Here is a 26,103-nt window from a genome sequence, read left to right as displayed (position 1 = left end):
ATATCATACTGTTAGATGTGACTCGTTCACCTGCACATCTAAGGTGCCACAAGTGTACTCCTGTTCTTTTTGTGGATACAGACTAACGCGGCTGCTACTCTGAAACTTCCCATGTAGTGCTGATCAGCAGGGGCTCCCAGACCTGCAGACCCTGGTTTTGAAAGAGGTGTCTGCAGGCACAGCCGTTTCTACGTGGGCCCTTTGGCTTTTACATTCACTCTCCCACTTGGTCCAAAATAGCTAAAATTTGTAGCCAGCCACAAAAAACATTTGAAATAAACAGACTTCCTGGTGTTCGGCTGACAAGTGGCTCTGCAATGTGGCAGAAGTCAGCCAGCAGATGCTGCAGGGCTTGAAAGTGAAACTGACCTGGAAGAGAAAGGAAAACAAGTTCCGGGGGGGACTTACTTATGTGGACAGACTGCCAGGGAAATCTTTGTTTGGCGCAGTGAGGATTTCACACACAAGTCACTTGCATTTCCCATGCTGAAGAAAGTTCTAAAGGTAAATGTGTAAATTTTCTGTCTGGCTTGTGCAGAAGTGAGATTAGAGCCAAGCAAAGCAAGGGGTCTGAGATCTCATATTTTTCTTAAAATGCTCCTAACAGGCTTAAGATCCTTTAGAGCAGCGGCAGGCAAACTTTTTGGCCTGAGGGCCACATCGGGTTTTGGAAATTGTATGGAGGGCTGGTTAGGGGAGGCTGTGCCTCCTCAAATAGCCAGGCATAGCCTGGCCCCTGCCCCTATTCCTCCCATCCTGCTTCTCACCCCCTGATGGCCCCTGCAGGACTCCTGCCCCATCCACACACACCCCACTCCCTGACTGCCCCCGGAACCCCCACCCCTGACTGCCCCCTACCACCCCATCCAACCTCCCCCTCCTTCCTGACTGCCCCCCTGGGATCCCTGCCCCCATTCAACCCCCCCAGTTCCCTGCCCTTTGACCACCCCGACCCCTATCCACACCCCAAACTCCCCTGCCCTCTGTCCAGTCCCCCCTGCCCCCTTACAGTGCTGCCTGGAGCACTGGTGGCTGGCAGCGCTACAGCTGCACCACCCGGCTCAAGCCAGCCACGCCACAGCGCAGCACTGGGTCAGGCCGAGCTCTGCAGCTGCTTTGCTGGGCCGCCCAGAGCATTGCACCGGTGGTGCGGCATGCTGAGGCTGTGGGGGAGAGGAAACAGCAGGGGAGGGGCTGGGGGGGTAGCCCCCTGAGCCAGGAGCTCAGGGGCCGGGCAGGAGGGTCCTGCTGGCTGTAGTTTGCCCAGCTCTGCTTTAGAGAAGCAGAACTTGATCATTTCCAGTTCTGGTTAGAATCCTCATCCATTGAGAAGGTAGGGAATGTAGAAATAGAATGAAGTTTCTGGCTTTGAGAATGAGGAGTACTTGTGGCTAACAAATTTATTTGTGCATAAGCTTTCGTGGGCTAAAACCCACTTCATCGGATGCATGCAGTGGAAAATACAGTAGAAATATATATGCACACACACACACACATCACACAGAGAACATGAAAAAAAAGGGTGTTGCCATACCAGCTATAACAAGACTAATCAGTTAAGGTGGGCTATTATCAGCAGGATTAAAAAAACATTTGTAGTGATAATCAGGATGGCCCATATCCAACAGTTGACAAGAAGGTGTGAGTAACAGCCGGGGAAAAAATTAGCATGGGCCACTCTTTCTGGCTTTGGTGCATTTCCCAAGCTGTAGTGCGTTTGTGCTTCAAAATGTGCTGTGCTTTCTGTGTTTAACAGCATCAGTAACTTGCATAAGAGAAGGTAAAAACTGGAGATGAGTTTGTGCTACAAAGTTCAGTACAGGGTTTGGGTTCAGTCCAGGGTAGAGACAAGAGGCCTATCATGACATTCAGCTACGGGGTTGTTTGGATCTGGGGTTTTGCTCTGGGACCATCTCTAGCCTCTGCAGTAAATAATGTAAAATTTGTTAAGTCTCTAATGCAGTAAGTCTGTTCAGTTTCTTGGCTTTCGCTATACAGATTGGATGTCACAGTTCTTCTGATCTCATGACAAATATTGCAGCAGGCATGTAAAACTGAAGATGGCTGCTCCTTTCCTATTCAGAGAATATACAGCACAACAGCAAGCACTAATCTATCCTGGTGCCTGACTGTAGCATGCACACTGCAATCGGCTTGGGGATGACCTATTCTAATTCTTTCAAGAGTCTGAAAATTGTATTCCAAGCAGAAGCTTAGGGCCACCCCAGAAGGAGAGTGCAGAGGGAAGGCAAGGAAGGAGAATGTTATGGTTCACGGCCATATCTTGGTCCCTGTGCACAGCCCAAACAAATGGGATTGTGCAGAGGAGCTGTGCAGGGCAGGGCCTCCCATAGGATTCCAGGGGCCTGGGGTCTTCGGCGGTGGGGGGCCCCCGCTTCGGCAGTAATTCGGCAGTGGGGGGTCCTTCCGCTCCGGGACCTGCCGCCGAAGTGCCTCGAAGACCCGCGGCGGGGGCCCCCCGCCACCGAATTGCCGCCGAAGCAGGACCCGCCGCCGAAGTGCAACCGGGTCTTCGGTGGTAATTCGGCGGCGGGGGGTCCTACCGCCCCGGAGCGGAAGGACCCCCCGCCAGCAAAGACCCGGAGCGGAAGAAGTTCTGGGGGCCCGGGCTCTGCGAGAGTTTTCCGGGGCCCCCAGAGCAAGTGAAGGACCCCGCTCCAGGGGCCCTAAAAACTCTCGTGGGGGCCCAGGGCCTGGGGCAAATTGCCCCACTTCCCACCCACCCCCGGGTGGCCCTGGTGCAGGGTGATGCTGGTATCACCTTCAACCCGGAGGCAGGGCCTTTGCTGTAGTGTCCTTGGTCTGTTAAACTTCCTCAAGTGGGTTTTGGCCAATATATGCTTCTCCACCCTCATATCTTCCACACACCCGCCCCCCGGTCTGCTTTGGAGGCCTGTGCACAGCTGGGCCCTAGCTGCTGGGCCCTGTAATAGAGCGTGCTCTGCATACTTTTCTAGAATACGAGTACAAAGATACAGCTTGGCTGCTGAGGGGGTGGATGGATGGAAAACAAAGTGATTTCTTTAACATTTTTATTCTTTTATTTACTCTGTATTAAGTTCCCTTTTCAGTATAAATGAATATAACTATTCTTACTGCTACTTGCATTCATTCTGCTAACCATATGAAATCTAGGAAAGGGTCATGTTTATCCATCTTTTAACAAACTCTGTAGAATTAAGGATTTGTTGTTTTGCCTTGGAAATATGATAAACTGACTTTTGACCTTTCCCAGCACCGAGTCAGCTGCCGGGAAGTTAGTGTCTGAAACGCTTTGGGCCTGACTCTTTTCTCACCCCCCACTGGTTTGACACTAACGTAGCCCATTGACTTCAGTGGAATTATTCCTGATTACCAGCAGCATGAGAGGAGAATGTGTCTTCAGCTTTGTTATTTTGAGGAAATAAAACTCTGCGGTTGCTGAGCTGGCGAATTTCATTTTCATTTGGAGTTCTTTCCAGTGCTGAAAGCACGCATCTCGTGACCTGTATGGTAAGTGGCTGTTTCTTGGATGCACATGCTGGTTCTCTCCAGTGAGTTGTGTGTGAATCTCGCTGTATTATCTCAGCTGTAATTTTCCCCCCCCTCCAGCCCCAATCAGATTTTTAAAGGAGTGACCAAGGTTCCCCATGGATTATAAGAATTCAGCACAACTTCTTTTCTTTCTTATAGAATTGGGACAAAATCAGAACCTGATCTGAGGCCACAGGACTGGTGGTTCAGATAAAATAAATCCTGAACCCAAAGCACTCAAGATTTATTTTTTGGGCGGACAACCCAACGGAAAACCAGGCTTCTCTGCTCACTCTGACCATAGAGTCATACAAATGAAGGGCTGGAAGGGACCTCAAGAGGCCCTCAAGTCCAGCCCCCCTGTGCTGAGGCAGGACCAAGTAAACTTTAGACCATCCCTCACGGGTGTTTGTCCGACTTGTTCTTAAAAATCTCCAAGGAAGGCGATTCCACAACTTCCCTTGGAAGCGTATTCCAGAACTTACTGTCATTATTGTTAGAAAGTTCTTCCTAATAGCTAACCTAAATCTCTCTTACCCCACTGATACTCCAGCCCAAGGGAGGCTGACTTAACTCCAGCCACTGCATTAGCCCTGGGACCACTGCTCCTGGGGCCAGCCAGCTGCTCCGGCGGTCCAAGGGTCGCTGCTCTGCTGGCCCTGGGGCTGACTACTGGCCAGCTGCTCTTGTGGCAGGGGCTGACAGCCGCTGGTCCAGCGCTTCGGGGGCTGACCCACTCCCGGCCGCTGCTTCAGCCCTCGGGCTACTGCTCCACCAGTCCTGGGGCTGACAGCTGCTCCAGCCCTGCCCCGGAATCAGTCCTGGAGGTCCCGGAATCATATCCTTAGCATTTTACAAAAGTAGGTAAGGATTATTATCCCCATTTTACAGATGGAGGTACAGAGAGTTTAGCTGACTGGCCCAGGCTCCCATGTAAACCAGTAGCAGAATCTCAACTAAAAGTCAGGTCTCCTGACTCCCAGACCCATCCTCTAACCATTAGATCACACTGCCATCCCCAAAAGGAAGTATAAGCCAATTGATTTGGATAGTATGAGAACCAGCTGAACCTGGTGCAGTAAATCAGTTCTCCCTTTGAAACAGTCCCCTGCAGGCTTGACACCCTTTGCAGGCTGGGGCCTAGCAGGTATGGTTGGATCATAGAAGATTTGGATTGGAAGAGACTTCAGGTCATCTAGTCCACCCCCCCCCCCCCCGCTCAAAGCAGACCAATCCCCAACTAAATCATCCTAGCCTGGGCTTTGTCAAGCCGGGCCTCAAAAATCTTCAAGGGTGGAGATTCCACATCATGCTTTTGCTCCCTTTCTAATGTTCCTGGGCTTCCCCATTTTGTTGTGCCCCAGGGTATGTGACATACCACTGAACCTCCAGAACCATTCAGATCTCCCGTGTGTTATGGCACCATCTGGATGACTGTGTATACTGGACTTTGTGGTGCAATCTAAGGGCATGTCTACACTTACAGGTAGATCGCCACTGCTGCAATCGATGCAGCGAGTGTCGATTTAGTGTATTTGGAAAAGACACGCTAAATCGATTGTGGAGCACTCCCCCATCAATTTGTGTACTCCACCTCCCCGAGAAGCATAAGGGAAGTTGACGGGAGATGCTCCCCCGCCGACACAGCGCAGTGTAGCCACCGTGGTAAGTGGATCTAACTACATCGATTTTAGTTACGTTATTCACGTAATTGAAGTTGCATAAGTTAGTTCAGTTTACCACGGTAAATCAGGCCAGGCCTAAGGCTGCAACTAAAGGTATGTCTATGCAGCAATACATAAATAAATAAAAATCATAGCAGTGAGTGTCAGAGCCCAGGACAGCTAACAGGGGCTTGTGGGGCTAAAAGTAGCAATGTAGATGTTTGGGCTTGGATTGGAGCCTGGGCTCCGAGACTCTTGCCAGGTTTCTGAGCCCTGGCTCCATACTGAGCCCAAATGTCTACACTGCTATTTTCAGCTCTGCATCGTGCTTGAGTCAGTTGACCCAGGCTTTGAGATTTGCTGCTGCAGGTCTTTTTTGTTTTGGGTTTTTTTTCCGCTGTGTAGATGTGCCCTAAATAGGAACAGCAGAGAGACCACCGGATCCCCTAGTTCCCAATTTTTAATACAGAGGAACAGGCACTAAGGGCCCCTTCTACAAAAAGCAACTCTGTGTATTGAGCAGTCCCTTTAAAGTAATCCCAAGATTTCCAGTTTTATTTAGTTCTACCTTTAAAGACCTATCTTCGTGGTGACTGATCTGCTGGTTCCTTAGTTGACCTGTAATACCCTTTTCACTGTATGTTTTGAATCTAAAAATTAGCCATCTATAGGGTAAGATTTCACACATACAGATAATAAGGGTCTGGTCCTGGTGCCTTTCCTTGCCTGGAACGCCCATTAACTTTGCTGGAAGCAAACTAGATTTTTGCACTTTTTGTTGAGTGACATGCAAGGCGGCTGCCATTGGTCGGTGCTACAGCTCAGTCCTGAGATGAACTGAAAGACTATAGGGGTTCCAGTGAGGGGGCAGCCATGCTGGGTCATGGATCAGGATGCTGTGCCGTCAACAAAGGCTACAGTGGGCACCCCTCCTCTCTAGTACAGATCCCATCCCCCATTCGCATCCAGGCTCTCAATCACCTTGCCCTCTAGCAGAACTCTTCCACTGGCCTTTTCACTCAAATAGCCTCCATTTCTCATTGGCTGGACACAACTTTTCATTTTAAATGAGGGGAATACTTTTTCAGTCATGTCCACCGAGACAGAGAGAGAGCAGCCATTTCCCAAACAGGCCACACATCCTGGGCCACTGGTATCAAACACTTAAAAAGCTTTTTTTTTTTTTTTTTATAGGCCTTCATTACACATGTTTGAATACATCTCATCGCATGGAAGGGACAGTCCCTGACTGGTGTAAATGGACATAGCTACACTAAAATCCATAGAGCTACAGAGATTTAGGCCGAGCTGAGGATCTGGCCTCAAATATTCAGTTCATCTATGCTGGTGCCTGTTTATTTCTACTGTGACCCATCAGGATGGCTGTAGCCTTCATCAGCTTGCTAGATCAACACTGTCATGTGGGTTGTGTTTTTTTTTAATTACTTTATTTTCTTTAAGGCAACTGACCTTCATTGGGTGCAATGACGGAAACGTGCCAAGACATCCTGCTGACGATCTTGGAGGAGCTGGTAGAGGGACAGAGAAAGAAGTTTAAATTGAAACTCAGTGACATTCAACTGAGGAAGGGCTATGCAAACATTCCCACGGGACATCTGGAGAAAGCTGATGTAACGGACATGGTTGATCTGCTGATTAGATACTACCAACAGGAGTATGCTATGGAGGTGGTGATAAACGTGCTGGATCAAATCAATGATAAGGATCTGGCTGAAAGGTTGAGAAGAAAGTCAGCTGAAGGTGGGTGGTGATTAGGATGATATCTAACCCCTGTCTGTAAGTATAGATAGAGATGAAAGGTAGGAGCCAGATTCTGTGTTTTAGTGCAGCCCCTTGGCATTGCAGTCCTGGTGCAAGGTGGCCCTAAAGCCACAGGAGATTGTCCTGGTGTAGGGTGATCCTTCAGCGGTACAGAGCCTTGCCTTCTCCAATATAAACACATAGCAACGTCTATGTTTAAAAAACAAATCTCCCCAAAATAAAACACTCCACGGCACATCCATCTTCCCCCCTGGAGAGAGACAGAGAGAGAACGAACCACACATGGGAGATGTTAGTCATCTCAATGCACTACTGGGAGGTGTTCTGGTGCTGTGATGACAAGGAAGGTATCAGAACGTAGCCAGAAGGCAATAGAGGCTCCTAGGCTACCTCTGCTCCTGGCTGTTAATGAAAGGAGTGGCTGGGGCTTCTTTGTACCCTAACAATCCCTAATTGTCATACTAGCCCTTAAGGCCATTTTCAAACTCCTTGCTGGATTGCACTGTGAATTTTTTAGAGACAGCTCCGGCTCTGGGCCCATATGTCTGTATCATTATAGAGTTGTCATAGATATGACATATATACTCTGATAGCACGTCTGGGAATCAAGACATGATGCATTGTGTCTTTTCTTTCAGTATGGAAAACCAGACCTGTTTCTGTAAAGCCCCCTGACATCGGTAAGTTTGTGCACTAGTTCATACTGTTGAAAAACTACATGGGTATCAATCTTTTTAAAAGCTTATTTTTCTTTTAAGTCTGAGGACTAGCAAAGTGATATGAAATACAGTGGCACGTGCATGGATGTGCTTGAATTCAGTGCAACTCCATTTACAGTAAAGTAAAATGGAAGGTCAGAATGCATCAAAATGTTCAGCTTCCAAGTCTGCTTATACTGAAACTTCCTCTTAGACTGAAGTGGTTCAGTGGAAACAAAAGGGCTTTGCTCTAAGAGAGTTCCACTGGACCTGGATGTGCCAGGTATTTGCCCAGTACAGTTTGTCTAGGTGTAAATCTGAAATGGATTTTGGGAAGATCTCTGAACTGTAAGGAAATTGGATCCACATCTGAGCTTTGCAGCTCAGGCCATCTTTACTGTAAAATGTCCTCTAAAAATGACTGTTTCTGTCTTAGTGATATATTTAAGGATATGTTCTTAAATGGACTAGAATTCTGGTAATCTGTTCTCGTCTCTTTTCCAGACCACAGAGCGAACTATGTGGCCTCCGTGAAGGAAAAATTTAGAAGAGTGAAGGATTATAATTCCAGGCCAGGAGAATGGGTGTCTTTGGAAGACCGCTACACAAAGCTCTTTATAGTAAAAAAACACCATCAAACAGAAGATAAAGAACATGAGCTACTCTCTAGAGGAAAAAGACACATGGATATCATGAGGAAGCCGAGCAGCTTTGTGAACTCCCATGTTAATGTGGAACATCTTTTTGACACATTATCAGATGGCACAATAACCAGAAAAGTGATCTTACAAGGAATAGCAGGGATTGGAAAGACCGCTACAGTTGGCAAAATTATGTATGATTGGTCATCTGGGAGGCTTTACCAGGGCAGATTTGATTATGTTTTTCATTGGAGCTGCAGGGAGCTAAACCAAAGAACAGAAAAACTGAGCCTAGCTCAATTAATTTTACAAAACTGGGGACATCCAAAGCCAGAGATAGGAGAAATTTTGTCTTGCCCAGAAAAAGTCTTGTTCATCATCGACGGCTTTGATGAACTCAGGTTTCCTGAGGATTATGATAAAAGTAAAAGCTTATCCTGTGATTTGGACACGCCTCACTCAACAGCAGCAGCTGTGGTGGAAAGTCTCCTCAGCAGCCAGAGCCTTTCAGAAGCATGCCTTCTTGTCACAACGAGACCCTTAGCCATAGGAATGCTGGAGACCCATATGGAAGCCGACCTCTGGGCAGAGATTGTGGGCTTCTTGGAGGAAGACAGAAAGGAGTTTTTCAAGAAGTTCTTCAAAGATGAAGAGAAAGCAGCTTTTGCCTACAGTTATATTCAAGAAAATGATGTAGTGTTCACCATGTGTTTCGTCCCCCTCATCTGCTGGATTGTCTGTACAACCCTGAGCCTTCAATTGAGGTATAGCAAAGAGCTCAATCCGAAGGTGAGCACAACCACCGAAATATTTACCTATTTTGTGGCCACTTTATTGCAGTCCCATGGTCGTGCACAGACATCCACACAAGACCTTTTTCACAACCTTGGATCATTGGCCTATGGTGGTGTGAGGGACCAGAAAGTGCTGTTTGATGAGAGTATGCTGAGAAAGTGTAACTTGGAGGTGTCAAAAGGCCCATCAACTTTCCTCACGGAATTGCTGCAGGCAGATATTTTTGTGGAAACTATCTATAGCTTTGTGCATTTGACTGTGCAGGAACTGTTTGCTGCCTTGTTCACCTTCTGGAACAAGGAGAAAGCTTCTGAGCTCTTGAAAGAAGCCTTTGTGGAGAATAAAAGCCATTTGATCTTAACTGTTCGCTTTCTGTTTGGTTTGAACAATGACAAGTCACTAAAGCCTTTGAAAAGGTACTATGAAACCAGCATGGGCATCTCAACGGATGAGCTGCTGAAATGGACTAAGAAGGCATTGCTTATTTGCCAGGAACAGGGCGAGGAGAGCCGTCTCCTCCTGGAGCTGTTGCATTGTTTGTTTGAGATTCAGGATGAGGAGTTTGTTAGAAGTGCTTTGGAGGAGATGAAGGAAGTGGTCTTCCTGGAGAACAGTCTAGGGCAGGATGACCAACAGGTGATCCTGTACAGTCTGCAGCATGCCAAGGAATTGAGTCAGCTGAAATTGGGCAGTCTGAAAGAGAGGGACATGATCAAACTGGTTCCGTTGCTAGGGAAATGCAAACAGATCCAGTAAGTACCATCAATGTGACCAAACTTTAGCAGAGTTCACAATATTCTGATCTCACTTGTCTCAGTGTGAACAAGGAGTAACTTCACAGAAGCTAGTGGAGTTACACTGCTATTAGTGAGGTCAGAATCGGGTCCAATAATGTTAATAAGGTGAAACCCAGGGCAAAATTTTGCCTGAAAAATCCTTGTTACTTGTGGTTATATATGAGCCAGCAAGAAACCTCACAAAATAAGTTGAGTTTTCAGGGTTTGCAGTTAAATAGCGCCTCCCCACATCTGGACTCCTTGGATATGTCCAGTTCGGAGCTGGAAATATCCAGACAACATGCCAACTCCGCTCCTGCTCCTGCGCTAATATTAGCAAAGTATCCAAGCCCGCCGCCCCTTTGGGTCCATACTTGGGGTACTAGTCCATGCTGCCACCTATGTCCCAATGTCCACATTGCTATTTTTGGCATGCTAGCTCGAGAAGAGCTAGCATGTGTCTGTCTACCTGGGCTGAGAGACACACTCCCAGCTGCAGTGTAGACATATCCATTGAGAGATAGTAAGCATGGAAAGCCTCTGTCATTTTTAGTCACTCTTCAGAGAGCTTCCTATTAAGACCCTTATCCAAACATATTCAGTTATCTGCCCTCTTCTTCTCTTCACTTGTCTCCAGTGCTCATCCTTCATCCCAGCCCAACCAAATCCTCGTCCTTTCCTTCCCAGCCTTACCCTTCTCTCTTCCCAAATGGCACTGCATCTCCAATGCCTAGCCTCCTGCTCCTCTTCTGTAACCCCCAAGTTCCACATCCTTCCCCTCCCATTCCCTTACCCCGACAAGGACACCTGCCTCTTCTGGTCCCATCATGGGATATCATCAGCTCCTCAGTCTCTCTACTCAGCCCAGATCCAATTGTTAATTCATAAACTACATACTGTGTAGTGCTCCTTCACTCTGATATTTTCTGTATCTGATATAAGACTACTACATATTGTACACTAGACCAAAACTCCGTGGTAGTCCATTGCAATCATTCCTGTGATAACATCCATCTCTGTCCTGAACGGTCTTCCGGATTAGCAGAGCATCTACTCCTGTAGCCTCCTATACAGATATTAACACTGCTAAATCTGTTTTTCTCCCTGTAGTTTTAACGCCTCTGGAATCTCATTGTCTACGGTACTCAAGGTGTGTGCTCACCTTTTACAAAAGCTTAGAATGACCAGACTGCACGTGGACCACGAAGCAGAAGACGAAATGTATTTTACAGTGGAAGCGAGCTGTGAAAGGGGCCCTTGCACGTAAATACAACTATTTGTCTCACTCACTCCTAGAGACAATCTAGAGAGAGAACCTTAGCAGAGAACACTGCAGTATGGCTCCTATGGCTTTGGAGAGTGACTGTAGAATCATATGCTATTTCTATAAAAGGCAGCCAGAGCAGAATAGTTGTGCTCCTTTGATATCTGATGGCAAGAGAGTTGAAAGAGAAGCTAGCAATAGTGTACTTTCCATTGGTTAGTAGAACCTGGCCTTTCCATCTGTAGTCCATTTCACACTCATATGGGATAAAAGTGATCATGAAATTAAATTAATGAATCTAAGGAATGGCAGGAGAGCAAACAGCAGAATAAAGACAATGGACTTTAGAAAACTCAGAATTGGTAGGTGAGATCCCATGGAAAAAAAGTACAGGAGAGTTGGCGGTTTTTTGAAGAGACATTATTAAGGACACAAGAGCAAACTATCCCAGTGCATACAGAAGATAGGAAGTAAGCTCTGGCTTAACCAGATCTTCAACAACCTGGAACTCAAAAGAGTTATACAAAAAGTGGAAACTTGGTCAATTATGAAAGATGAATATAAAATTAAAACACAAGTATGTAGGAACAAAATTAGAAAGACCAAGGCAAAAAACAAGATTAAACTAGAGTAACTACATGAGAAGCCAGAGGAAGACCAAGGACAGAGTAGGTTCATTACTCAATGGGGACGGAAAGATAACAGAAAATACAACAATAGCCTCAGTGTTAAATGCCTTTTTTGTTTTGTTTTGTTTCAGTTTTCAACAAAAAAAGTTAGCTGTGATTGGATGATTAACCTAAGGAACATCAGTGTAAATGGGGTAGAATCTGAGGCTAAAATAGGAATGAACAAGTTAAGAATTACTTAGACAAGTTAGGCCAGGTCTACACTACAGGCCTATATTAGTATAATTACATTGCTCAGAGTGTGAAAAATCTACATTCCTGAGCAACGCAGTTATACAAACCGAACCCCCCGTGTAGACAGCACTATGTCAATGGGATAGTTTCTCCTGTTGACATAGCTACCCCCTCTCGGGGAGGTGGGTTAACGACACCAGTGGGAGAAGCTCTCCTGTTAGCATAGCAGAATCTTCACTAAAATGCTACATCGGTGCAGCTATGCTGCCGTAGCACTGTATGTGAAGACAGGCCCTTAAATGGCTTCAGATTGAAAGGCTGTGATGAAATATGGCCTACAGCACTAAAGAGATCTCTGAGCCATTAGCAATTATCTCTGAGAATTTGTGGGAGACAGGATAGATCCCAGAGGACTGGAAAAGGGCAAATATAGTGCTAATCCACGAAAAGGGGACTAAGGACAGACCAGTCATCTTAACTTCGGTATCCAGAAAGATGAGCAAATAATCAAACAATCAATTTGCAAACACCTAGAAAATAATAAGTTGATAAGGAGCAGTCAACATGGATTTATGAGGAGCAAATCATGTCAAACTAACCTAATATCCTTCTTTGACAGGGTAACAAGCCTTATGGATAGGGGAAAGCAGTAGATGTGGTATATCTTGACTTTAATAAGGCTTTTGATGATGTCTCACATGACTTTCTCATAAACAAACTAGGGAAATACAGCCTAGATGGAGCTATAAGGTAGACGCACAATTGGTTGGAAAAGCGTGTTCAGAGAGTAATTATCAATGGTTCACAATCAAGCTGGAAGGGCATATCAAGTGGGGTCCTGCAGGGAAGTGTCCTAGGTCTGGTTCTATTCAATATCTTCATAATTTATTTGGATAATGGAGCACACTTATAAAGTTTATGGATGATTCCAAGCTGGGAGGGGTGCAAGTGCTTTGGAGGACTGGTTTAGAATTCAAACTGATCTTGACAAATTGGAGTAAGGGTCTTAAATAAATAATATGAAATTCAATAAGGAAAAATGCAAAGTACTCCACTTAGGCAGAATAAGCAGTTACACAAATATAGGGGAAATGATTGCCTAGGAAGGAAGACTGCAAAAAAGGGTCTGGGGGTTATAGTGGATCACAAGCTAAATATGGGTCAACAATGTGTGGCAAATTGCCGGTACTGTTATGCTGGGTCTCGTGCTTTCTCTTCACTGGGGAAGGTTCAGGGCGCCATTGCTTGCCTCTGAACCGGTATTTTTAATTACCCCACTAGTGTCCTTGAGGAGTGGAGTGGAGAGGGAGGGACCTGGGCCCACCCTCTTCTCCAGGTCCCAACCCAGGGGCCCTGAGGTTAGCGGTGAACAACTTGTACTGGTGGTTCCTTCCCCTGGGTTACTTCCCTCTCCTGCCCTTCAGCTTGTGGAGGGGCTTCTTGCCTTCCTTCTACACAAGCCAGGTGCCCCTTACCTAGGGTTTTTGGACTTCTCAGCCCACCGCAGCACTCTTCCAAACTTTCCTTTTGTCTCTCTTCAAAACTGTTCTCTGCTTCAACCAAATCTTCCTGCTCCAACAACTCACCCTGTCTGACCTGAAGCAGGGGGTTTATATCATGTGACTCACTGATGGTGCTCTAATTGGCTTCAGGTGCTCTAATTGGCTTCAGGTGCTCTAGTTAATTTATAGCAAACCTTCCACCCCTTGCAGGGAATAAGGCTCCCTGCTAACACTCTCCTGCTGCCCTCTGGCCATGCTGTATCACAAATGTAATACTGCTGCAAAAAAAATGAACATAATTCTGGGATGTATTTGCAGGACTGTTGTAAGCAAGACACAAGAAATAATTCTTCCACTCTACTCTGCATTGATAAAGCCTCAATTGCAGTATTGTGTCCAGTTCTGGGCACCATACTTTGGGAAAGATGTGGACAAATTGGAGAAAGTCCAGAGGAGAGCAACAAAAATGATTCAGGGTCTAGAAAATATGGCCTATGAGGAAAGATTGAGGAAAAAAATGGGTTTGTTTAGTGTGAAGAAGAGAGGACTGAGGGGGGACGTAACAGCCTTCAAGTATCTAAAGGTGGTATAAAGAGGAGGGTGATAAATTGTTCTCCTTAACCACTAAGGACAGGACAGGACAAGAAGTAATGGGCTTAAATTGCGGCAAGGGAGATTTAGGTTAAACATTAAGAGAAACTTGCTAACTATATGGGTAGTTAAGCTCTGGAATAAATTGCCTAGGGAGGATGTGGAATTTCCATCACTGGAGATTTTTAAGAACAGGTTTGACAAACACTTGTCATGGATGGTCTAGATAAGACTTAGTCCTACCTCAGTGCAGGAGACTGGACTAGATGACCTGTTGAGGTCCCTTCCTGCCTATATTTCTATGATAAAATCACATCTGTATGCAAAAGGACAGCCCTAGATCAGTGCACCACGTAATTCCACTTAAGCCTTATTTTGGTGGATTTATCTGAGATGTAGAACTTATGCTGGCCCTCTGCACAGGAGAGAAGTTCACCCTGCGAACTCCTGAGTTCTAATCCCAGTGCTGCTGCTGAATCACTGCGAGGGGCCCTGGGCAAGTTGCTTAACCTCGCTGTCTCCATTTTGATTTATCTGTAACATGAGATGGATCTGTCGTGAAGATGAATGCCTGTGAAGTGCATTCATGATGGAAAGCTCCATATATGTAAGTGCTACATGTTATCATCATCTCTGTATTTTAATGAGATACCTAGTTCATGACAAAGTTTATCAGGCACTAGTCCCAGTTGACAGCCCCATCTTAATTCTGCCAATGCATCACAACTTGGTACGGCTCAGTGTTTCTAATGGCCTTCCTCAAATGCAAGGTGCCCTGGTGGGGAAGAGCTGCTGTGTCATAGCTTGCTGCATGTTCACTCAGTCAGTGAAATTCCCACCCCATGCAGGGAGCCAGCACGAATCCTGTGCACCTCCTTGTTCCTCTGCACAGGGGTGAATTTCATGCCTAGCTAGTGTTGATCTCGTCAAGATCACAGAGCTGTTTTGAATAGCGGAGCAATGTAAAGAATCATAGAACTGTAAGATTAGAAGGGATCTCAAGGGTCATATAGTCTAGCTGCCTGCCAAGATGCAGGATTTGTTGTGTCTCAAAGAAGTGGTTTTTCTAAGTCAGAATTTTGTTTTATTTGTCTTTGTAGTGAATGCAGATGATGATGTTAGAGGTGACCTTCTTGAAAAGGAAAAAAAAATTGGACTTTTTTTTTTTTACCCACTGTTTTTCCAAAAAAAAATGTGCTTGCATTTATTTTGGAAATATCCAAATATCAAATCTAGTTCTTCTCAGGTTTCGGTGGATGACCCATTGGAGGTCTCAGAGATATGGATAGTGATTCCTTTCAGCCCTTGCTTAGTGGGCCTGGGGTATTAACAAAGAGAAGTTTGCTTGCACATGTCTCTGCATTTGAGTTAAATAGCTGTTAGTTAAAAGTCCTGTACTTTTATTAACCTGAATTTTTAAAAAAGTCACTTCCTCTCACAATGAGTTTTCACTTGCATGGTGTCTTTAATGGCGTAAGGCTAACAGTTCTCCAGTTGACCATAGAATCTTAGAGGAAGAATTGGGTAGACAAGACCTAAATTTCGATGTCATAACAGAAAAAAACATCGTTCATTTCAAAACACCATGTGGGTCTCCTTCATACATAAAATTATTTTTTTTAAAAGGTCACTAGCCCAGTTGTCCCCCTCCCCCACTTCCTATTCCTTTGCTGGTCACCTCAGAGCGGTAAAACCATTCAATTTCATATTAGCCAAGTGGAGACCACACTGGTTTTGCCCTGACATTTCTCATTTTATTTTCCTACTCTGTCAAAACCTCTAAGTAAGGTGATATCATTCTGCTTACAGAATAACTTTAGATAACTTTCCTGAAGACACTGCCATTGCGATTTGTGACCACGTTATTCCAGCTCACCCTGGCATTGTCACCCTTGATGTGAACGGGATTCGGGGAAGCAAGGAATTTGTAAATAGCCTGAAGAACAGTCTTCTGGACTCGGACTGCAGACTGGAATCAGTGGGGTAAATGGACATTTGTCATTTCAAGTTATCAGACAGACTCACCAGTTCTCAGGGGACCTGCCATATCCTTCCTCTCATAGAAACCGAGCCAGGTTCTTCCTGATGATAAGCATCCATTTATTTCAATTTCATACTTTAGCACAGAAGCGGGTTATCTTGTGAGGGTCAGGAAGGTGTTTACAGATGGTTTGATTCAATTTTATTTTCTGCCAAGCTTCAACATTGAGAACCCCAGACTCCAGGCTTTCCAGGACATCTGCCAACATCTTGCTACTTGCCGTAGCCCGAGAAAATTCCTCTTATTCCGAAGGTATGAGGAGGATGCAATACATTTTGGATATGAGGCAAAGGATGAGGAGAAGAGTGGCAAAAGGTACATTTTAATTTATTCTTCTTCCTTTGTCTCTTGTTGAAATAATAGAAGGATGGGGGTGTCACTGGGACCTCAAGAAGTGGATCTAGCTTTAATAAAATAACGTCACAGGAGCTTTCTTTATAGGGGGTTTACATGTATTTTCATCCTTCCCCGTACTAAGACAGGACATAGTCAAAAAATGGCGAGATTGCACACTGAAACCTCTGGCTGTGAAATTTCAATCTTCACAGGTTTGGTCTCAGCATATGAGGGTGAACAGTCTCAGCATCCAGATTCACAGTGCCTGTAGCATTCAGCATGTAAATGGACTGCCTAAAAGTTCCAATATCCTGCTCTCAATTTCCTGGTTTGATTATCCTGGTTTTTAGGTCATAAGGTAGCAGTCCCCTTTGACAGACTTCAGCCTGACCAGCATACATAAGGCACCCCTGTTTCAGAATACAACATACCCCTGCCCTGGCCCAGACTCCACTTTCCTCACCAAGCCTTGCATATTTTTTTCAGGATCAAATCAGGGCAATTAATTCCTGCTTTTTGTGGCTAATTGTTGTCATGGCAACCTCCCACTTATTTCCAGGTCTCAGCACAATTTAATTCCCAAAGAAAGGGAAAAAGGAACTAGCACAGGAAAATGCTGCAGAATAAAGAGACATAAAGACGGGGATGAGGGAGGGAGAGAGAAGACAGTCTCTCAAACTCCATTTGTATCTATTTACTCAGGCCTTGTCTACACTATGCAGTTTTTTTGATGCAAGTTATGCCGACATAAAACCACTGCTTTAATTAAACCGCTGTTGCATGTCCACACTATGCTCCTTGTGTTGGTGGAGCACATCCACACTAGTAGCTCTTGCATCGACACAGAAAGCAGCGCACTGTGGGTAGCTATCCCACTGTGCGTCTGGCTGTAGGGTGCTTTGGGAAGGGTTTGCACACATATCCCCACCAGTCTCGCCTCCCTCCCCAGCTCTGCGCAGCAGTATTCCCCCCACAGCAATAGCCTGTCCTGCCTTCCTTGTTGCAGTGTTCCTAGTGCTGGGGAGAGCAGGATTCCACATTAATGACTTTGTGATTCCCTCCAAGTTCTCCCACAGCTTCCTCTTCCCACAGAACAAGATGATCTACCCCTGCCCTGTAGTCCAGGGATGAGTGTGTTTGCTGCCAGGAGCCAGCGTACTCAACTGGACAGTAGCTATGTGAGCTCTCCATGCTGAGGAATGTCAGCACTTCCCCAGGGTTTTGAAAGGGGAGGGGTACATGCCTGTGTAGCTGAATACAGGGCAGTGGCATTCAAAACAGTGAGCAGAGTGGTCACAGCGGGCATTGTGGGATACTTCCTGGAGGTCAATTACAGTGACTTAACAAATTCAGTGTCTACACTGATGCTTTGTCGTCCTAACTTTGCCGCCAAACGCTCTATGCCATCAGGGTGGTTTTATTTTGTCGCCAAATGGGAGTTTTGCTGCCAAAAGTAGCATTGTAGTATGTATGCCTCTAGCTTGAGAACATCAGGTGGGAGACATTTTTTGGAGTCATCTAGTTGAGATGTGGTGAATGGAACCAGATTTCTGAACTTATAGTTACATCTGAAAGGTGGTTTAACATTAAAGTAAAAATGCCTGACCAGCATGATTGGTCTGCAGTGATCTTCTTTAGGTTCCTCAGAGGCTCTAAATAATGAACTTTAGTTCAACAGAGTGCTGATGAGCTTCGCCATACAGTACCCCAGTACAACCACGAAACCATGCAAAATAAATTCTTCATGAACCGACTCCTTTCCAGTGGACCTTCTGTAGCATTAGCATGTCCCCTAAGGCAGTATGTAACCCACGCCCACTCAGTGTAGTGCTTTGTCCCCTTTTAGTGGTGACTGACCCACATATCCAGGTTGATGAGCCTGCTACATCTTGGCCTAACAGAGCCAGACCTTTTAGCTCAGGCGACAGAGCTCATATTTGTAAGATCCAGAGGTTGTTGGTTTGATCCTTGCTTATGATGACCCACCCAGGGGCACAGCATTACCACTGGTGTGTATTCCCAGATACCAGCAGTGCAGATTAGGTTCCTAAAGCACTTCAGGCGTTGACACACCTACCCAGGAACTTATATGTACTTTCAACTTTAACTTCATCTGAGCAATATTGGGTGGGTTGGTTGGTTGGTTTTTGGTCAAGAATACGTAAATATAGATCTAGAAATTTTAGAAACATGGGCAAAACATAACCAAGTGAGATTCTATTTGAAAACATGCAATTGAATACATCTGGGGGAAATCATCTGAAACAGAGATGTTAAATGGTCAGGAAATGGTAATGCTAAAAGAGACTTGAGAGAGAAAGGAGAGCAATTTAGACATGAGTTTGCAGTATGATATGCTAGAAAAGGGCAGTGCAATTTTGGGGGCTGCGTACACAGAGGCATCATACCCTAGGATTTTCAGACACTGAGCTTCTTTAAATTTGTAACTTGAGTCACTGTAAGGTTATTGTTATGAATAATAGTTGATTAAAATAATGGCATTTCTATTGCTCCTTTCACCAGATTATCTCCAGATATGGAAACAGCTGTGGAAGAAGAAATGGAAGAGCCATGCAGTAATTCTTTTAGCACCTATTTTCTATAGTTATGATGTAATCTTTTTCACTTTCTTTTATCCAGACTCCAAAAGAAAAAGAAGAATCAAAAGAGAAAGGGAAAGAATGAGGCACAGAAAAAGTGTTTTCCCTGGCCATGTTTAATAAGGAAAACGAGTGAGAAAAAGGAAAAGAAAAAAGACTGCATGTAACTATTCCCTTCCCCTTTTTCATGGCTCTTTCTTGAAATATTTTCAATAGGTCAGTGTAGTAAGATAGAAGTCCCTAATACATTTACCCACAAAGGGACAGATACCAGATCCAAATGAGATTAAATGATATACTCTTGTAAGGAAAAAATAAACTGCAGAAGGACTCGAATCAAAACCCATGCATGAACTTCAGGAAATTTCAGACCTGGTTCCAAACTTCATGATTTGTGCCCATCGCTATATTAAGTAAACCTAAATCCAGGATCTGCAATCCCACAAACTTTGGGAACATCTAGATCCAAATTTGCAGTTCAGTCCCATCTCTGAAATACTGGCAGAGAAGAAAGAAAAAATGTTTCTTTAGTTATTTTCCTTGGTCACATTATTATTATTATTATTATTTATTTATGTGTTTGTTTGTTTGTTTGCAACAGTGCCCATAATGTGCTAGGTAGAGCTGGGAGAAATTGTTTGTAAAAACCTTTTTTTTGGCAGAAAATACAGATTTTGGGAAAGAGACATTTCATCAATTCATTTTGACATATTTTGTTTCAACATTTTTTAAACAAAATGTTTAAATGTTTTGGTTTAAAACAACTTTTCAATTCAAATTTCCTTTTAATATATTTTTTTAAAATATGTGAAATGCTCAAAAACGAAACAAAATGTTTCATTTTGGGTTGAACAAAACACAAAATAATTGTTCAACCTGAAACAATTTTTTCCAGCTTTTCAATTTGCTAAAAATTTTATTTTTGCCTCTATGTAAACTAATTTTTTTGGAAATGCCAGTGAACCAGAAAATCCATTATTCTCCCACCTCTTGTGCTAGGTGCTTTCTAGACATACAAAGGGACAGCCTCTGTCCCAAGGCCCTCACAGACTAAGGGCAGACAAACAAGTAGACAAAGGTCAAGGAGGAGGGGGCAACAAAATGGATTTTTCTGTACAAATCAATAAGATTTGCTAAAAGCAGCATGGCTGGTGTGTTTTAAGAGGGACTTGAAAATGGAGCGGGCAGGGCCTAGCATGAGTTCAGGAGAACTGAATGGCATGGAGGTGATTGTTTGAGGTTGGTGGACAAAGGCAGTTTAATTGTTGAAGTGGAGGGAAAGGAGACGATGCATATCTTGACCAGGGAAGGCCGCTTAATACAGAACCTTGAAGGAGGATCATGTATCATGTCGGCTCTTCCTCTATGGGTTCTCTTCCTGACTCTGCTATACTATCGGCGTGACTATGGGCTTTCACTTATGCCCAGATTTTCAGAATTGTTCTATAATGTTTAGATGCTCAGTTTTTGGGTGCTCAGATTGAGACCCCCTCTGGGCCTGATTTTCAGAGAAGCCGAGTGCCTATAGCTCCAGTTGATGTGAATGAGAGTTGTGGGTGCTTGGCTCCTCAGAAAATTCAGCTCTAACTGTTCCAAGTTGGGCATCCAAAAAAAAGGCCAATTTTGAATATTTTGGCTTTAACTGCTTTGTGCCTCCGTTTCCCCAGCTACTTTGGCAGAGTGCTTAGAGATACTCAGGTGGTAAGTGCTACCGGCGGGAAAAGAGTTGTTGTTTTTATTTATTGTTATATCTTTTATTGTTAAAATCTGCTTTTTCCATTAGTGCTGTCCTCTCCTGTCTCCCTGAAGAGTATTTTCTTGAGCTCACCAAGTGGGTCACCTCCACGTTCACTCCGCTAACCCTGTGCCTGGATGAAAATTCCATCAATGATGAGCAGATGAAAACAATATGCGAAAATCTGAACAGTACTGATTATCAGCTTCAGTCGCTGAGGTGAACAGAATCTTCTAAGGCGTCTTCCTGATATCCAGGATAGGAACATAGGAATCTGCCAGAATTGCCAAGACCAGACCAGTTCTCCATTTGGTTCAAACAATGAGGAGTCCTTGTGGCATCTTAGAGACTAACAAATTTATTTGGGCATAAGCGTTCGTGGGCTAAAACCCACTTCATTCGATGCACGGAGTGAAAAATACAGTAAGCAGAATATATATTCTAGCACATGAAAAAATGGGAGTTGCCTTACCAAGTGGAGGGTCAGTGCTAACTAGCCAATTGAGTTAAGGTGGAGGGTAAGGCAACTCCCACGAAAGCTTATGCCCAAATAAATTTGTTAGTCTCAAAGGTAGAACGAACACGGCTACCGCTCTGAAACCTGTCACCATTTGGTTCAGTGTCCTGTCTCTGACAGTGACCCGTACTAGATGCTTCTGAGGGATGAAATTTACACCAGCTGAGGATCTAGCCCCCAGTTTGATTTTCATTAAGGTCTTACACAGTGAATACCCACCAGTGGGAGTTACTCTGAGTTGTTCATAATGAGAGAGCCAGGGGTTGGTAGGGGCTCTAAAAAATACGTGTCCATGTAAGTTCAAAATATTTGCTACAGCAGTCGTCCCTCTCCAGTTTGAAATCTGGACTATCTCTGTCTATTGCTGTCTTTCAGTCCAGGGCTTGTTTAATCTTTTCTCCTTGTATCTTTCTTTTTAAAGCCTTCGCTCTTGCAGCATAACCCACAAGAGCATGGCTAATATCTGCTCGCTATTCCTCTGCAACACGGCAGTCTCCTTGGACCTGCATAGCAACCCCGTGGGGGATGAAGGAGTTAAAATACTTGCGGCGTGCCTGAGGAGTAAAAGTTGCTGCCTAGAAAAACTGAGGTACAGTCGGAGACAGATGCTCTGGTGGAACCATTGATATGAAAAACTGAGCACTGTAACTAGCACTTAGGGTGGTATCCACTAGTTTCAAAGCATAGTTACTGACATAGGCCCTGGTCCTGCAAATATTTATTCATGTGCTTAACTTTACAATCCATTTACATGGGACTGCTTTTGGTAGGCAAGGTAAGCATGTGCCTGTGGCTTGGTCTACCTAGAAAATTGTCGACTTAACTACATCTCTCAGCGGTGTGAAAAATCCGCCCCCTCCCCGAGCAATATAGTTAAGCCGACCTAACCCCCAGTGTAGACAGCACTAGATCAATGGAAGAATTTTTCCATCAACCTCGCTACCACCTATCAGGGAGGTGGATTAACTACAGCAACAGGAGAATCCCTCCTGTGGGCTTAGGTAGTATCTTCTCTGAGTGTTGGCAGGATTGGGGCCACAGTCTAAGAAACGAAGGGTCGGAAGATGGCCAGCAGAGAATTTGCTGTGTGCAAGGAGCTCTTTTGCTGGCCAAGGCTGCCTCCCTCAGACTGGCAGAAGGGTTCTTGGGATAGGGCACAGGCGGCATAGGGTTGGGGAGGCAGGGCAGAGTGGAGCCCTTCTGCACCCAGTCCTCTGAGACCTGAGCAGAAGACACACATCAATTCAACTTTTCTTTTGTGGTTATTTCAGCTTATCAAGTGCTGATCTCACAGAAGACTGTGTCCCTGCCATCACCTCTCTGTTTTCCCAGAAGAACACCCTGATTTGGCTTGACCTGAGCTTTAATAACCTCGGAGATGGTGGAGTGAAAGCCTTGTGCTCTGCCCTGAAAGATAAGGAGAGCCATCTTGAGAAGCTAATGTACGTCCAAGCTCTATTCTTTTTTCTTTTCATTTTGTTTATGCCATAAAGAGTCCTGGGTGGGTTGTTTACAAAACCGTAATGCACTCCATAATTCTTCATTTTCATCATGGTTTCAGTGATTTCAGGCAGCAGTTAGGTTTTCAAGCTCTCTGATTCTGAGTCTTTCCTCTTTCTCCCTATTGTGTAGCCTTGAAGACAATGGCATCACTAACAACTGTGAGCAGGAACTCATCCAACTCATTGAAAACACCCTGTCTCTGAAATACCTGTGCTTGGATGATAATAAGTTTACATCCACCTCCAGAACCCGCATCTATGATGTATGGGACAAGTATCATGATGATGAGGAGGAGGTGGAGGAAGACTGACTGTGAATCACAGGCACTGCACTCAATTCTCCCTTCTTGGCTGTGAAGGTAGGTGCAGATCTCGAGAACTTCAGTATATTACACAAACATGGTGCTAAGGAAAGGTACCAGAATGAAACCACTGGGATTTTTACAGTAAATTCTTTACACACTGAACAAAGTGCAACACGGGATGCAGCAGTGCAATCATTTCCTATACTGCTCTTCCTATGAGCCTCAACCCTGGCATGGATGGAGCATCTCTAAGGATGAGATGGTTACAGTCTCCATGCTCACCCAGGCCTTGGCTTTTCTGATGTGACTGGCATAAAGGGTGCCAAGCAGAGGTGATGGAAGAGAGAACAAAGGGGGCAAGAGGAAACCCACCTATACAGACCCAGAAGTTGAAATCTGAGTTTCAGAAATGACTTTATCAAGTGACCGGACATTTATAGATGGCAACTTTGCAAACTACAGTCACCTCAGAGCTGCAAGCTGGTGGTTATTCAGTACACTAAAAGAGACTAGGGCAAATAACTCTTGCTTGTGAGTAAATGTTTACTGGTTCTTGTCTATTACTGAGCAATATAGTGTAGTACAAATAGTTCCAAAATTAAAGGATAATGCAAGACATCACCTGTTTCGTGTCCAGTTTCCAGATTGTGAGCTGGGATGTGAGTTGCAGCTTTGTTCCTTAGAAGCCCATGGAGATTTCCTGCAGTTAGTTAATTCTGCCACTCTCAGGGTTAATTCATGCAAACCCCTGGTCTGTACTTTTGGCTGTTCCCCCATGTCTCCATGAGGGCACTGAGCCAGGAACATGCAGTCAGGCCCTTTACATATCCATGCTGCCATAGGGATCAGGGTCTCACTTTCCAAGGCTGCCCAGAAACCAATGGGATTTCTCTGCATATCACATCCATATGATAAAGACGGCCACTCTGAAGGTGCTTCACCTTGAACTCATGATGCAGAATAAACTCTGTGACCAGCATGGTTGCGGGTCTTTCTCACTATGTGTGGCCTGGTAGTTCTGTTTTCTCAGTACGGCCTGGCCTAGGCCAGGATTTTTTTTGTCAGTTATGCAAGTTAGAAAAAAATGCCTTGAAAATTGGTATATCTAAGGTCATTTTTAGATTCCCTGGGAATCTATACTGTGTGAGCATTTCATGTACTATGTGCTGGATAATAACAGGAGGATTCTGTTCTTATTAAACGAACCTGCCTCTTCATTAAAGCAACTGTTTATAGAACTACTCCAACCATACCTTAATGTTCCTAGCCATGTGCACACAGATTGACTTCCCAGTTTCTCCTCCAAACTCTTGTCGCCTGCAACCTATTCTCCTCCCTTCATGGTCCATGTGCATTGCTACAATGGGAATTATAGATTCCAAGGCCAGAAGAGACCATTGTGATCATCTAGTCTGACATCCCATATAACATAGGCCATAGAATTTCACCCAGTAGTTCCTGCCCCGAAGACAGTCCTACAAAGAATCAAACCCAAGAATATTAACAATAAAAATAAATTCCTTAATGTTTTGCTTTTGACTGTAACTATCACAGCTCATAAAACATCATAGTCTGTAATCTCTGCAGCTCAATACAGTGTGAGACCTCTAATGCCTTGTAAACTGGAACATGTAATGGGATTAGGACTAAAATGTACCAAGGCAGCTAATTTTTCATTCACTATTAATATTTATAGGCTCTTCTAAATATATTTCACAAGTTTCAATAACAACCTAGTAACCTGATGTGGCATTTTAGCAATTTATAATCACCTTCTGTAACAGGGATCTGAATTAATCTTTATACATCTCATTAGTATAGCTATCACAGATCTTTTACAAGGCAATTGGCTTTCAGCAGCCTTCATTTAATTTAATTTATTAATATCTCATTTATATTTCATATATGCTGTTTTAATTATTAAATTGCTTCATCTCAGAAACATAATTCTGTTATACAGCACCTACCCTGTGCTTTTAGAGCTTGAAAAATGTTAAAAGGCATTTTTGAAACAAGCGAAGGTTTTTGTTTGTTTAAAGTCAAGATCAATTTAATTTTGCTTCAGGTTCTTGTTTTTTTTTTTAAATCTGATCTTAATTTTGAGCCAGAGGTTCACAAAGTTTTTTCTTAGCAAATTAAATTGATTTTTGTTCTTTTTTTAAAATTTCTCTTTATTCTATCCTGATATAAACTTTTATAATAGAATTACAAAAGTGCGAACTATACAGGGCAGAATTATCATTAGTAGAAGCACCATTAAACAGTATTACACATTGGGTGTTGGGGGGGAGTGACCGATAAATAATCTTCTCCAATAGCACTATAGCAATATTCAGATCTTCTAGCCAGTGTAATAAATTATGATTATTAATGTCAGTGAATGATCTGAAGTACATGCCATTAAGAATAATAATTCATGTTCATAGAGCAGCCTTCATCCCAAGGATGCCAAAGCAGTTACACACAATGCACCATGAGTCCTGCTCATCCCCTTCTTCCCATTAGTTCCACTAACCTCAATGGAACTAATCACGTGAATAGAGGCTGCAGAACTGGACAGGATGCTGGGACAGGCAGAGAGATAAAAAGTGTTCAGCTGTCTTACTCTGGTGTCCTGTTCTAGAACCCCACTTAAAGATGCAGAGCTGTTTGCTAGCTGATGCTGGCAACCAGACCAGGTGGGGTCCCATTAGCACCAACTAAGGAGCATAAATACTGTAGTTCCAGAGTATCGCTGAGGCAGAAGAGAAATAAGGATAGGAACAAAGTGGTTCTGCAGAGACAGGAACAGCCAAGCTCATCTTGAGAGTATATTGTTAGTTAAATGAGCAATAAAGACAAAGCCGAGGAAAGGAGTATGTTTGGACAATACCCAGGGCGATTGCTGTGTTAGGAGCAGGATGGAAGTGCCATCCACTGAAACAGATGCTACACACAGTACCACTGAAATGGGACCA

General features: G+C 44.3%; 1 protein-coding gene across 4 annotated transcripts; it reads left to right on the top strand.

The window, feature by feature from the left end:
• The first annotated feature begins 403 nt into the window (after positions 1 to 403).
• On the top strand, positions 404 to 25,025 carry LOC120401494 (NACHT, LRR and PYD domains-containing protein 3-like). 4 transcript variants are annotated; one of them, XM_039531571.1, is made up of 13 exons: positions 404 to 504; positions 3,257 to 3,513; positions 6,660 to 6,959; positions 7,619 to 7,660; positions 8,183 to 9,866; positions 11,001 to 11,153; positions 15,920 to 16,093; positions 16,308 to 16,466; positions 19,128 to 19,250; positions 20,871 to 21,041; positions 21,761 to 21,928; positions 22,611 to 22,781; positions 22,972 to 25,025. In XM_039531571.1, exons 3-13 carry the CDS (start codon positions 6,683 to 6,685, stop codon positions 23,150 to 23,152), a joined length of 3,303 nt encoding a protein of 1,100 aa, XP_039387505.1. In that variant the 5' UTR covers positions 404 to 504; positions 3,257 to 3,513; positions 6,660 to 6,682; the 3' UTR covers positions 23,153 to 25,025. The 4 variants fall into 4 exon arrangements, with proteins under 4 accessions (XP_039387505.1, XP_039387508.1, XP_039387506.1 ...); XM_039531574.1 differs by lacking the exon at positions 11,001 to 11,153; XM_039531572.1 differs by lacking the exon at positions 3,257 to 3,513 and having other exon boundaries at positions 410 to 504.
• Positions 25,026 to 26,103: the final 1,078 nt, after the last annotated feature.

This window comes from Mauremys reevesii, linkage group 3 (assembly GCF_016161935.1).
Source record: "Mauremys reevesii isolate NIE-2019 linkage group 3, ASM1616193v1, whole genome shotgun sequence".
NCBI lineage: Eukaryota > Metazoa > Chordata > Testudines > Geoemydidae > Mauremys > Mauremys reevesii.
This window is presented reverse-complemented; position numbering and strand designations above follow the sequence as displayed.